Below are 15,545 nucleotides of genomic sequence, written 5' to 3' on the forward strand. Positions count from 1 at the left end.
TTTCGTCTATCGGCATGTGCGGTCGAATTACGTGAGATGTTGGGCGGCCCGGGTATTGCTGGTCTACTGCTCACCATTCTGCTTTTGGGCCTTCTGTGTCCAAAGCTGGCCAATGCGGAAAATATTTTGGCTGTTTTCTCATACACCTTTGGCTCGTCCTACTTGCTGATTACTCCGTACCTTAGGAATCTTGTCCAACGGGGTCACCATGTCACTCTGATATCGGCCGTTACGATAATGCCCACCATAGAGGGTGTCCATCACATTCGAGTGCCCAAATTGGATATGCTAATGGAAGGTAATGACTCTCTACATAAATATACAGCTCTATAACTACCAAGAACTGCTGAACAGAAAAAGTGCCTGACTGAACTATTGAAAATAATTTTGGCTTATCAAAACAGCAACATCGATTTGGCGATTTGTTATCGCATTGGTTCGAATTATCAAACCATTCTTTTTACACTTCTTGCTTGCCTTTGCCAAATATAAAATTTGTTAGCCTAGTTCAACTTAGTCATAGACTTAATTTTTTTATTTTTATATTAGGTGCACTGCAGGTATGGCTGATATAAGTTTTAAGAGTTGGGCAGACAGCGCACAAATAAATAAATAAACGAGCCATTAAACTAGAAAAACTTCGAAATACGTTATCAAACCAATTATTTTATGATTTCAGCGCTCCTGGAATACGATTACGACGTTCATAATACTAAGTGGACGGAGGCTCAGTTCGTGTCCGAATACTTTTACAATTGTTCAAAGTTCGTCCTCGAGGATCCTGGCGTGCAGCAGCTGCTCCACAACGCCAGTGCGCAGTATTCGTTGATTATTTTGGAGGCGGCCCACAACGATGCCCTCTTCGGATTTTCGCAGCACTTCAATGCACCGCTGGTGGGGATTGCCGCTTACGGATCGTCGTGGAACATAGACTTTCTGGTGGGGAACTCGGCGCCAAGTGTCTACGAACCGATGTCCGCCTTGGGCTACTCACCTGGCCACAGTCTGATGGAGAAGTGGCACAACCTGATCTTCATAACCGAGGAGCGCCTGGTGGAGCGATTCATCTACCTGCCGGGCCAAATAGATCTGTACAAGAAACACTTCCCCGGGTTGACCGCCAGTATCCATGACCTACGCCGCAGATTCTCACTGATCCTGATCAATCAGCATTTCAGCATGGGCCGCGTGCGCAGTAATGTGCCCAATATCGTAGAAGTGGCGGGTATGCATCTGGACGAAGCACCACATACCTTGGATGCTGAACTTAAAAAAATTTTGGATGAAGCCGAACAGGGAGTTATCTACTTTTCAATGGGCCTGCAAGTAGTGGATAACTGGTTGCCCCCAGATATGCGAGCTACTATGTCGGAGGTCTTTGCGCAGTTGAAACTACAAGTGATTTGGAAGAGTGACCATCCAGCGATGGTCAACCAATCAAGTAATGTTATTTCTAGAACATGGTTTCCTCAACGGGAGATACTTAATCATCCTAATGTAAAGCTATTTATTACCCATGCTGGTCTGTTGAGCCTTATCGAGGCAGTTCACTATGCGGTTCCCGTGCTTTGTATACCTTTGTTTTACGATCAGTTTCAAAACACCAAGCGAATGGAGAAATTGGGCGTGGCCAGGACTGTGGATTATACAAACCTTTCCCGGGACGAAATTGTCCTGGTCATTGAGGATCTCGTGTACAATGCTAGTTATAAACAAAATGTCAGGGATTTATCGCAACGATTTCATGACCAACCCATGTCGGCCATGAAAACCGCGATTTGGTGGACTGAATACATCCTGCGGCACAAGGGTGCCGATCACATGAGAATCGCCGAGCAGGAAATGTCCTTGATGCAATACTATAACGTTGATGTGGTTTCTGTTCTATTCGGCAGAATCGGACTAAGTGCTATTATTGTTATCTTTCTCGGCTGGAAACTAGTCTCATTGGCAACAAGAAACCTTGAGTACCGATTGAATGTGCCTATCGTAAGATAAAAGTAAGTTATTCCTAGCAACAGCAAAATCCAAGACATTGCCAATCGGCCACCTTTTGTTTTAAAAAGTGTATTAGGCAAAGGTGTTCTGTGTTATTTTAGCTTTACATACATGTACTGTATATGACTAATTAGTTTTAAATAAAAAGCAGATTTAATGTTAAAACACTGTGGTCTTATCAATATAATGTGAGGTTCGACCAAACTCTTTATTCAATGATTCACCGATCAGCCTTACAGCTTTTAAATTTACAACAGCTGAATCTAAAACATTTTATGGTATGCGAATGCTGATATGAACGTATTTTAATCGCTAGTAACGAAAAATATGTGAACTCATTGCATTGATAGCGGTTTATCTAATCAGTCTGTTAAATGACCGTGTAGGCGCCAAAGAATATCCTTCAACTTGAATTTACACTTAAAAGATTAAAGTATACGTACAAATTATTAAATAATTTTCGTGATTATTTATTAGGATTAAATAACGTATAAAATAGCAAGGAAAAACGAGAATTTGCTCCAGAGCCAACTGCCATGTATATTATAATTAGAAAACTTTTCCTCCTTCAGTCGTTATCTATCCAAACCTTTTTTCCTTGGCCCTTCATTTTTTTTTTTGCCCATAAACATAACCGCGCTCATTACGCATTTTACATCAATCAGCACGTGCCCAGCATGTTTTCAACTCTTTTTTACAAATAAAAAAAATGGAAAATAAAAAAGGGAATAAAAAGGGAAGTACTGGAAGAAAAAGGGACATTATAATGCACAGGACAGGTTGGTGGGAAAAGTGCGCACAATTGCTCCCCCAATTGATGGGGCTTCCCCCAAAAACCTAAACCAAATAAAGTCGATGCCGAATAGTCCACAGAAGTTGAAGGTGAACCCGAAAGTGTATAACTTCCCTATCATAACCATTAAGGCGTAAGGTCTGTGGCCGTCCTTCGATAACCAAGGTAACGAAACGCACCGCGCATAAAACCAGACCCAGCTACGGTGATCCATCAGTAAAATGGATAAATAAATGCAAGCGCTTCGATACTGCGTTTTGCATTTGTTTGTTTTGTTAACTGATTAGATAGGTTGATGATTGTTCATATCAATTTTTAGTTAGCTGCCTTTGATAACAGAGCTTTTGAAAGTTGTGAGTAAAAAGTTAATTCGATTACCCACCGTTTACTCATAATAGTAGCGGAGTTCGATTACCAATAATTATTGCGTACTATTTTCATTAAAGAGTAATTAATTTAATTATTTTTAAAAGTGTAATTAGTGAATGGTCACCGTATTTTCCAGCTCATCAAATTTTTTGGGATGCCGATGCAAGTAATTGAAAAGAAAAATCTATAAAAAGCGGTTTTGCACCCACAAGAATGTCTATTTATTTATACCGAAATGAAACCTAAAAGGAAATATAAAATGTGTGCCAAACGTTGGCATGTTAATAAGTTAGACGGCAAGGACGAAACCGAAATTGCACTCAACGTGTTGTCAATTTGATGTTTATTGCAGATTTTTATTTGATTTTATGTTTGCAACATTTGAATTTATGTGCCGGCCATAAACTGCCGGCGACTCTAATCCGAAAATTCTTGTAAAATTGCCAAAAAGCCTCGCGAGTCACTAGGGCGATGAGGATAAGGATGCGGATGAGGTTGAGGAATTGACCCAAGTCAGCCCATTTTTATTGGCCATTTGGCAGAGGCGTCGTGGCAAACTTTGTCCCTCATTGTTGGCGTTGGTGTTTGTCCGCTGCTCTTGGCCAATAATCAAGTGGGCGGCTTTCATTGGCGCTTAACTAACTGAAATTAAGCAAACTTTTCTTTTGACTTTCATAAGCCTTTTAATAAGCCATAATCCCCGCTGGCATTAGCCACACAAAGGACAAACGCAGACACACACAAGCACACACACTAACACACACACAGACACACAGGCATAATAAAATCTAATTAACATCCCTAACTGAGCTCAAGAAAACCTCGCGCAATAAAAATCATCAATAGTGGGAAAGAAGTTTATTAAAAGTGATTTTCATCACTGCGTCCAAGACTCTGTGGGTGTATGCTGGTGGAAGGGAAATAGGAACTCATATAGGCACTAACATTTTCCGGGACGATTGACTTTACATCACATGGCCGGACTTAGCAGGCCTTACTAGTTTTCTAGAGCTGAGGGATTAACGAAGTCTTAGGAACATGTTTTGTACTTCATGTTTTGTTTTATCTATTGATAAATGTTGGTAAGTGTTGTAAAATATATATACGTAATCTATTTGCTGAGTATTATTTTGCAAGTCTACGTAGTGCTCTAAATTCTAAATTTTTAGAAACCAAATTTCAAGATTAGCTGATTTGTCACCACAAAATCCAATTAGAGAGCATATCCGATGCGCCACATCGATAAGGCCGGTAATTTTCATTTTCCTATGAGTCTTATACTCGTATTATTATTTTTATTCCCTATTTTTTTTTTTTGGTTAGGAAAGTTATGCGGCAGGCTTTTAATTAGCGCCTGCCAACCAGTCAGCCAGCCGTCGTGGCCAAAGTCCCAGAGCGCATTACGCATACGCAGCGTTGACGCCGAGGTTGCCGCTGAGGCGAGCACATTGGCTTTGGGATTGCCGCTGGCTGGTCGGGCACGATTTTAATTAATTAGACTTTTATGAGGCGTACATGCAGCTCGGGCATTGTTGGGTTAAGGCTCAGTTATTGTTTTTTTTTTTTTGGTTTTGGTTTTTTCTTTCCACCGCTAAACTCCCTTGTGTTGTTTTTGCCACCGCGTTGGCCTGGCCTAATAAGCGTTTCAGAGCTTAACACCGCCAACGGAATGTGTATCAAAATTTAGCATTTATTTTTGGCGGACGGGTGTGCGCGGCGGGTCGCTCACACATGTCCGTTGGCCATGTCGTGTGCGGTAATGAAAATTGCGGTGGCATTATGCTCAACATTTGGCATAATTGCAGTCCAGGATATGCGTTTATGCTCAGAGATTACTTTTTGTGGCTGCTGGCCATTGACCAAGCCCCACCACCACCACCACCGCCACTGCCACATACAGCACCACCAACAGCAGCGAATGGCCGAGCGTAATAAAAGCCAGACGATGTCGCCTTTTGTATAAAGGAATAAAAATAATACCCAGCTCTACCCAAAAACAAAAAAAAAAAAGGGGAAGGGAAGGGAAGCCCCCTCACTTCTTTGTTGGTTTTGTGTTCCAGCCCTTGTTATTGGTATCTCGCTTTGCTACTCTACGGCTTCTTCTTTCCCCTTTTTCGGTGGTTTTCCAGGCAAATTAATTTCCACTTGCTTTATTATTTTCCTTTGTTTTTTGGTGGCGCGACATATTATTTGTCGTTGTCAGACTTTAAAAACGGGCTTCTTAAGAGCTGTGGAAATTGTTCTACAGACAACATATATATTCAGAAGCCTTTAATATTTAGCTCTTAAAATCATCCTTTAAAGTGTAATTACTTATTACCATCACCCTATTCCCATGGTTATGCGGCTGAAAAAAAAATGCCAGGGAATAAAATACTTTTATTTAGCAAGTCAAAGAAATTCAGCACAAAAAACCAATAAAAATAAGTTATACAGTTGCAAAACAATAATTAAAATGCGCACGCAACAATTTTCCGGCTAGGCAAATGTGTACATAAAAAAGTGAATAAAAAATAAAGAATAAACCAAATTATGTTTATTATTATGCACGATGAATGGGATGGCAGTGGAAGCAAACAAAGAGCCACAAGTAAAGTATGGGGTGTTGAAAAAAGAAAAGAAGAAAAGCAGAAGCAAAAGCAAAAGCTTGGAGGTGGCGCCAAGTAATCCGCTTGTTAAAAATAAACGAAAAGATGGAGGGGGAGCAAGGGGAGCAGGGGAAGCAGAGGAAGCGCACACAAAACATAATCATCATAAACCGGAAATATCCCGACGGCAAAACATCCGGACATAAATTTTTTAAATAGTCTACAATATTTCGTTTTGCCGTTCGGCATTTGCCATTTGCCATTGGCCATCTCTGTTTCGGTTGCCACTTCCACTTGTTGTTTGGGGCACATCGCGGGTAAATACGTTTAAGTGTCGGTGCTCTGCACTCCCCAAAGATGGTCGAAACCCGGAGCCGAACTTGGCCAACTGCAATAAACACACAAATTAACCCGTAATACCCAAGGCCAAGCCAAGGACCAAAAGGACAACGTGCCGCAATTCCAATTCGGAAATTCGGCTTGGCTGCGCTGGTTTTGCCTTGGCTGTGGTTATAGCAACAAACGCACATAAATAAAATATTACAATTTTAATTTGTCTCTAATCCCATTGGACATTGAATGGCTTGTGGCTGCCAGCCGAGTGGGTCTGCACTCTGCCCCGGGATGGGAATTCATAAATTGCTTGAATACACCCAGACCACGTTTATCTATATGGGATTTGTAGCCACGAAACAATGAATACATAAATCAACTGGATCGCTCCTGCTGACAGAGCTTATGCGTTCGTAATGTAAGGTAGCTCAGGCTACTTTTCTGCTTTTTTTATCCCAGATTGTCGCGGATGAACTAACCGCTTTCTTGCATTAAATCTGGCCAGCTTTGTGAGCGGCAAAGTTCTATCAACTGACTATCATTTGATTGACTTTGGACTAAGTAAAGAGCTTATAGGAAAAGCAAAAACGGAAATACGGTACGCCATAATTATTCTTTGAAAGAAACTATGCGATATTTAAAAATATGTATCTTTGCATATATATTTGAATATGGCTAATGTCTTGTTAATCTCGATAGAGATACAACTTATTCAGTTCGACTTTTCCCACCACCCAACATCAACGTCATGCGATGTTCCACCTATTAATGGCATTTCGGACACTCGCTGCGTATACGCAATCTACGCTCTCACTTAATTCAGTGGGGTAAAATCGCTGGCGCTTCGATTGTAGCCCACTAAAATCGCGATTTGAGCCCGGTTCTCGACAATAGCCAGCGGCGCGACACTAACGGTAACTGTTACGGCAACGGCAACAGCAACAACCACTACAGCACCAGCAAAACTCAAAAGGCTTTGGGCCACGTCCTGCCCTCCACTTTTGCTGTTGCTATTGCCACTGCTATTGCCATTGCGATTGCGATTTCTACTCGCTACCAACGGTGCTGTGGACTTGGCTATAAACTAAAACGAAGAATATACTGTAGGAATTATTGGGATTTCTTGCTAAATACCTAGAATTAAACCATATATATGTATGTATGCAAATAGTAAAGTTTCTTCGGTTAGTAGTAACACTTAGTAGTAGTAGCAGTTAAATAACGCGGTATATGATATAGGTATATATATAGGTAATTGAAACAATTAAACCAAACAGATAATCTTTTAGCTATAGATTTTGGCCACTTTCCGGAACTGTTTGTGCTCGATTTGCCCAGAGTAGCAGCCAGCACTGAAATTCAAGTACGTTGCCAGGGTCTGCTATTGCTTTCACGTCTCTTTTATTATTTCACGCCATTTCAACAGCCGTGAGCAACAAGATTATTTATGCGTTTTTCTCGTCCAGTCCCAAGCACGCTTTAAAATGGTCCCGTGTCCCGGGTCCATGTCCGTGTCCGGGTCTGTGGCCCGTCGTCCTTGCTCTGCATTCCGTATTCCATATTCCGTGACGCGGAGTAGGGAGTCGGGAGTCGGGAGTCGGGAGTCGGGAATCGAGAGTTCGCGGTCCGTTCGAGGCCAAACGCATTTTGTAGACGCGCGTGTTTGGACACAAGTTAGGGAGTCTGTCCATTGCCTACTTCGCGGCGTTGTTACATTGTGAGTGGTGAATAGAGGATGATGGAGGAAGGATGTGGGTGGCTACCGAGAGGTGTGAGCACTTGGAGTGCTATAAAATGCCGACGGAGGGACTGTTATTGTGATTTTTGGCAATGAATACGAAATGCCGAACGTCTCCGTTCTCGTTCTCGTTTTCGTCCTCGTACATCTCACTCCACGCACTTGTTCATCAACAGTTCGCTTCGCTTCGCTGTGTTGTCTTTTGACAAATGGCTTCGATGATGTTTTTTATTGCCCAGACCTATCTGACTCAACTGTGTGTCTCCACGGCTGCTGACACTGTTACATAGCCGGCATATATATACATCCATATATGTGGCTACAAACGTATATATAAACTGATGTATTCTCATGTTGTGAGGCATATTTCGTTCATTACAATTGGCAAAGACTTCGCCCTGCCCGAAATTCCATTTTTTGTTGGTCTAGTCAAATATTTGTTTTCCTTATTTCATTCTTCATTGGTCTTTAAGAATCTTCTATCTCATAGGGTTTGTTTTGTTCCCTGTCATCCACAAAAGGATTCTCAAAACTTTCATGAATGATTTAACTTACATCAATATCATTAACAGCATCAAATAGCTTCGCACATTTAATATTTAATAATTTAACTTTAAATAAAAAAACTAACACAATATTTAATACTTTTTTATATATAATTTTAATTATATTATATATGTGTAGTGTTGTCCACAGTATGCTATATTCCATACAATGCGCGTTCTTTTCGTGTTTGTTTTATTTTTCCTTAGCGTTTTTATTGTTGTCATGTTGCTTTGGCCGTAATGGCAGCTCGTAAAAATGTTTCATTTATGCTAAATTCATTTTTGTGCCTCCGAAATCTGTTGCCGCGCCAAAGTAATAAAAGGATTCTTTCCATTTGCAACCATTCATTCGCTCGCCGCTCATTCATTCATTCGTTTCCTCGTCTAGTGGGTGGTTTTGCTTCTCATTTCTTTGTTGTTCGGTGCCTTCCGCCTGCCCCCAAAAGGCTCATCTCCAACCCACATTTTTTGACCCACCCAATGGGGGGTGGACAGGAGTTTATTGGTCTACAAATTATATTTGCTTTGTTCGGCAGTTAATGAGTCTGTTAACGTTGTGTGTTAGCGCTTTTGAGTGTTCATAAAATGGACGAGTGCATGCTGAGTGGAGTTTTGAGTCGCGGCATCTCTTCAGCTATTCATGGACACTCGGGCACTCACCCTTTGATGCCGCATAATTACTCGATAATGTGCATTCAAGTCGTAAAATCGCAAAAGCCCCTCCCACCGCCGAAAAAGTCTGTTAACGCCAAAAGAGGAGCTATAAGCCATGGCTACCTTGGCACGCTTTATTATGGCCATGAAATTTGGCCCAGTGCAGTGTGCAAACTTTTGCAAAATAGTTTTCAATGGATTCGGATCATCACGTTTGCATTCGCAGCTAATTGCTGAATTCACTTAGCCTTTAAAACCAATCTAGTATTGCATACTTTCGGGGGCAAGGATTTGAAAATATTAAATGAATCGCTATATCCACCTCAAGTCCTCTATTCAGAAACCAATTCGCTGACAAATCTGAAATCCAACAAGCTGTGCAGCTATTCACACCCCAGGACTCCGAAGTACGGACTCTGGGTTTGGGAATCTGGAATCCTTGGCCATCGCCAACGAAGCGTTGCGAAAGTGACAAGCATTAAAACCGAGTGAGATGGAGGAAAGAGAAAACTGTGAGGCACCCAACCGCCATGTCATTAAATGCGAGAATCCATTAAAAGCCGAAAATCAAACCAACTTTATTGAATATCAAATTAACATGTTCATAAAAATGCGCACATTAAATTAAGAGCGGGAATCGGGAAGCAGCTCGGCAGCCAAGGACGACCAAGGAAGTCGTACTCGAAGTTGGAGAAGAAGTCGGACTCCAATACCAATACCAATTTCAGTGGCTGTGGTGTGAAGAGGAAATAATAAAAATTAACCAGCAGGCGGAGAAAAAAGATATAAAAGCAGATTTCCAAGACAGGCGAACTACGTTTATGGGATCGAATAATTTTAATTCGCATAATGGCCATCACTTGGCAAATATACGGAAAAATTAAACGTTATGTGGTTAAATACTACATAAAGGAAGCTTAACTATTAATAAATAAAACACCTTTAACTATAAAGAAAAATATTGCGCTATTTGCATTATAGTCGCACTTTAGTGTGCGTGCATTGGAATTTTATTTACTAATTTACATTTTTAACTAATTTACCAAAAAACTACCCAAGGAACTCAATTCATTTTTACAAGCTTGAGTAAAATATAAAATTATCAAACAACATAGACTTCCATAGTCGAATTTAATCGAAAGGCGACGTATAAACCTTCAGGCTTCGGAACACTTGTTAGCCAGGACAAAGATGTCCTTTGGTGGCCTGTGAAAATAGCACGAACATTTTATTTATTTATTACGCTTAGGTGACAAGGACATTGGAGAGGATTTTCCCAGCTCCTTTTCCGAAGCTCCATCTCCTCCTTTCGCTGCCCCTCAATCTGCTTGCTCCGGCGCTTTGTGTGTGTAATTAAGTGAGGCATAAATAAAATGCCTTTTTAGTATTCATCACAATTTATGCTAAGCTCTCAAAGCATCAAGTTGCCTATGACAAGGCGCCAGAATCTTTTTCGCATTCCTTGCCAGCGAAAGGGGGGCGTGGTTGGAAGTGGGCGATGGGCGATGGGCGGAGAAAGTGGGCCAGTATCTTGCCACTCTGTTGCATAACTAAGCACGTCATGAGGGGTGAGGGGTGGGGGAGGTTGGTGTGGCATTGGGCGGATTATGGCATATAGCCACTAGTTTGGGGGGCAACGGCTACGGCTTCTCGCACATTCCACAATTCGAGTCGCCTGCTTCGTAGCTCATCAAATATGCAATTAAATCAGTTTCCGTTTAATTAAACCGGAAGTGCGTCGACTGCCATCTCGCTCGGTTATGTATTGGCATCCCGGTCTCACACTCTGCGGTTTGATTTTTAAGTGCTGCGCCAAGCTGGGGATTTTTACATTTTTATGAGGTTTTCCCCAGCACTCGCATTCCATTTAATTTTCCCGCCGCTTCTGCTCTCAATCTCTCTCTTTCTCACTCTCTATGGAGTTTATTGGTTATTTTGCATTTTATTGAGTTGAATGAAAGGCGGATCGGGAAATGAAACGGCAAGCCGCAAATGAATCAGTGCTAAGCATGCATGAAGACTTAGCCTGGCAATTAGTTAGCCATTGGCATTGCCATATTAAATCGCAGGTTGCAGTCGCCTTTGCCGTTGCCGTTGTCGTTGCCGTGGCTGCGCTTTAAGCCCTCAAAACTGGCTAATTAAACCACGCGAATTGTGCGCCTTAAGTTATGCCACACTCGAGAACAACAATATAGCCAAGAAGAATGAAATTGCTGGCATTGCCTCCTTTTCTGCTTTCCGTTTCGCTTCTTGAGCTTATTCCTTAATTATTAATTAAGAATGAAAACAAGGCAAAAAGTAAGTTGCATGCGCGTACTTTCGCTGGAATTGCCACAATTTCACTGAGACGCCCGTGAGCATGCAAAAGCATATGCACACTAACATTGATGGCCGGGCATCTTCACTCGCATACATCCCGAAATTATTATTTCAAATTAATATTTTTACAAAAAAAATCAGTTTTTATGTATTTGTAACAAGTTTACCTTTTAAAATTGTAGCTTTTATAGTTTTAGTTGGTTTTTAAGCACATTTCAATTGCTCCTAAGCAGACCAAATTTATAAGATTTCATTAAGCAGTGCATTAAATCTGAATTTAACGATAAGTTATTAATATTCCGATCAGATAAACCACATACCGAAAGAGCATTCATTGGCTTACTTGCAACATGTGCAGCATTGTGCAATTTTCCCGCTTTGGCAGCCTCGTCAAGACATTTGGATATAACAACTGTGTCACTTCAGCCATTCACCTCACAGTTTCAGCCACTCAGCCACCCAACTGCCGACCACGCCCACTGCAGCCCAACGCCCATAGCTTCGGCACTTGTATACCTTAGGTATTATCCAGCGTTGTCAACGGCAACCAACGACAACAATGGTGCTGGTGATAGTGATGATGATGATGATGACGATGATGACGACGAAAACGAAGACGATGTTGCCATAAGTTAATTTGCGTCTCATATATGCATGCCTGCATTTGCATGTGTGTCAGCCAGCCTGGGTTTGCATTAAAACTTGAAAATTTAAATGCCCTAAGTGATGCAACTTCAACAGTCTTATAAGTGGCCATATAAGCATGTAAGTCTCTCCTTGTGTCACTATATATCTTGTTCGCTGGCTTGGCAGCGATTGCAATTGTCGGTGGCTCAGTTTCGTAATTAGCATGAAAATAACTTTGTGAAACTCCTATGGGCAGAACTTTAAAGAATTTTCACCGTAGAACCCTGTGTATGTATGTACATACGTGGTACATGGTACGTGGTACGTGGGGCTAATTGAAATAAATGCATATTTAATGAATTGCGCATAACTGCTAAAATGTGTCATCTGTCAGTGGAGATATTAGGTTTTGGTCAGTAATTGATTTTGTGCATTTATCACGCAAATTAATGTTAATTGTGAGCTAATATCGAAATTTATCACCCGCCCACACTGCGTATGATTGATATGCTTAAGTGCCACACTTCAAATTCCCGTTCATTGTGCTGAAAATCAATTTTGCGTTAGTTATTCTATGGTTTTCAGGTGCGGTTTTCTGGAAACGTGCGCCCGAATATTTCCAAGTAATTTTGCCCTTAACCTCAACATAACAGGCTTAATTAAAATTACTTTCTTTTGGCAGAACAACAAATACTGAAGACTTTATTAAAATAATCAAACATTTATGAGATAGAATTCGCAAAAAAATGATATCAAGTAGTTTTAAAACACCACACCATACACCGAAAGTGGGGTCGAAACATTCTTTATTCGCTCTTCTGCATCGCTCCTTTTTCCAATTTTAATTGCAAAACTTTTTAGGGTATGGAGAAGAGAGAAGGGAGGAGGGTCCTTGGGGGTCCTGGTCCCTGTTCGGGCGCCACGCTTGATTACAGGGCGTGCTTATGCGCTGATTGCTTGGCTATGAGTTCCATTCACTCGGTCTTGCCCATTAGCCCCAACTACCACATTGCTACATTGCTCCCGCCTCACTGATTGTTTCAGGCAGCTTGACTTTGCCATCATTATTGGCTATTGGTTGTACTTTTATCTCTGTTTCTATTTTCGTTCCTTTTGTGTGTTTGATTTTGATTCCTTTTTTTCGGGGGGTTTAAATGCCACATAGTTGTCCTTTTTATTATTTATTTTCATTCTGACTGCGAGCTGAAGCAACGAAACTCTTTATCAAACATTGTTTTGATGTTTTTATTACTTTGTAAATTCTTTTGCGGGGGCATTGGTGATTATTTGCACAATGCCAGAGGGGAAATACTTTTCGGGCAATCATAATCACTGGATTTGGGGATAGACTCAAGTGGAGAAAATATGAATGCCCTACGTATGCCAAAATTAACTTTCATCCTATATTAAAATTGTAAAAACAACTTTAACTTCAACCTTAGTAAAGGTTTTAAAATATAGGATTTATCTTTAAGCCGCAAGGGGATATTTAAAAAATAGTTTATTTTAAATGAAGCTCTTATTCTGCGAGATATAATTTTACATTTATAAATTCATACTCTTACGCATTTTAAAGGGCCACATTCTAAGTAAGGGTATAATGACGACTTTTCCGGCTGATTGCCCGCAAAGGTCTACTCGATACCTTTACCTTTTCGTGGCGCACTTTCTTTTTAACCTTTTTCCAGTTGAACTTCTGTCCAAAGCCAAATGCCAATCATTCTTCACAAAGATTAAGGCCAAGTTTCATTTAACCAAATTAATTTTCCAAATTAATGGTTGGCATGTCTGTCTACCTCGACTCACCTACCCTCCGAGCGAAATCAGCCCACCTGCCAGCAGCCCACCGCTCTCAACCATAATAATTTCTTTAAAATCTTGCCGTATGCATATGTTTCGGATATATGTTTCTGGAGCTCTGGAGCTGGGCGAAATATGCTGAATATGTTACCACATTGCTGGCAGGCAAAAGAGTTGACAGCCATCTCCTGCTGAGAGCGAGACAGCTACACGTGGAGGGCGGTGGTGGAAAGGGGGCGGGGCAGACAACGACGAATTACAATTATGATGACACAAATTGGTTATGTTTCTGCATGTGTGTTTTGTTTTGTGTTCTGCCTTGAAGTTGGATTTATTTATTTATATATATATATTTCGTTTCGTTTCGTTTTTTTTTTCTGGTTTTCTAACAACCCAAAATGTCAGGATACTCAGACAGGATACATGGCATGTGGGGCATGTCATCGTTTCGTTGGCATTCGGTTGGCTCTCTATCCATTTCAACATTTTCCCAGCTCACCCCAAAGCGGATAAAAACAAAATCGTAAAAAACCATAAAGCATAATGCTGGAAAATGTATGCAAAAAAATAACTTGCTAGCCTTCTGGCCAGGCCAGCATAGCCCAACATAAAATATAAAATTACATATAATAAAAAATCAAGCCATAAAGTTGTTTGCTACTCCGTAACCTCCACTCTTTGATGCTGCTGGGTTCATATTCTTGGGGATTTCTCAGCGAAATGGAAATGGCTGGCTGAAGACAGGCTGGTTGTCTCCCCTTAAAAAGTAACTAGAACAAATTGCATTTGATTAGCTCGATTATGGGGCGAATGCCCGTATGATATATGAGTTAGCTAACTGCGGTGGAAAAGGTAGCTTTAAGCTAAGAAATTTGTATCTGAGTAATGCGGTTAAATTTTGAATAACGCAAATGTATACTCAATGATGCGGAATGCAGACTGATGAGCTGCATCGCTTCAAGTTTTAGTGAATGGGATATCCGAAAAAATTCAATTATTAAAATCCAACAGGTACAACTTTTGTGCGAAAGTCAATTGTATGCTCAATAGCTAATAACCGCTGGCTATGTGTGCGTGTCCTGGTTTTTGGCGGGGGTGGAGGTGGGGGGAAAACAATTTGGTGTAACAGACCTCTAGCATACAAACGACTATTTCAACCCTCTGGCTAGGAAGAGCACCACCACCCTATGACCACCCCACACCACCCACTGAAACAACTTTCCCACCTGCTGGCCGCACCAACAACGAAAACAACAACAGGAACAACGAGGGCATATAAATAACAATGTTGCCACTGAATATGAGCAGTGCGCGGGAGGGGGGAGGGGAAAGGTGGGAAATGGGGGTCTAAAAATGGGAAAATGAAAATTGTTTACGCTGCCCACGGAGCTCGCTTGCCAGCAGCATAAGACCCAAACTTATTAAATTATTGTTTAGACCATAATTTCAACGACACTAAAATTAAAAAACCATTACCAAGAGCCAAAAAGCATTATTTGCCAAAAAAAACGGAAAGAGAAACACAATGTGGGGGTGGAATCACCCTCAAGCCACGACAGGAAAATATATTTCCGCTTAATTTATTAACGATTTTTGTAAGCCATAAACTTTTCATGCGTACGTGTGTGTATGTGTGTGTGTGTGCCCTCCACTAAGTGATTTTTATCTTAGACAGGCCAACCGCCCACACAGTGTGTTTTTTTGTTTCATTTTTTTTACGATTTGCACATAATTATAATTGAAATTGCGAAGATGCCGTGAGCACCGACGACTTCCATTCG

General features: G+C 41.0%; 1 protein-coding gene across 1 annotated transcript; it reads left to right on the plus strand.

The window, feature by feature from the left end:
* Positions 1 to 36: 36 nt before the first annotated feature.
* LOC6536597 (UDP-glycosyltransferase UGT4) lies at positions 37 to 2,163 on the plus strand. Its single transcript, XM_002097137.4, has 2 exons — positions 37 to 298; positions 680 to 2,163. The coding sequence occupies exons 1-2, from the start codon at positions 37 to 39 to the stop codon at positions 1,996 to 1,998; spliced, it is 1,581 nt and encodes a 526-aa protein (XP_002097173.1). The 3' UTR covers positions 1,999 to 2,163.
* Positions 2,164 to 15,545: the final 13,382 nt, after the last annotated feature.

This window comes from Drosophila yakuba, chromosome 3R (genome assembly GCF_016746365.2).
Source record: "Drosophila yakuba strain Tai18E2 chromosome 3R, Prin_Dyak_Tai18E2_2.1, whole genome shotgun sequence".
NCBI lineage: Eukaryota > Metazoa > Arthropoda > Insecta > Diptera > Drosophilidae > Drosophila > Drosophila yakuba.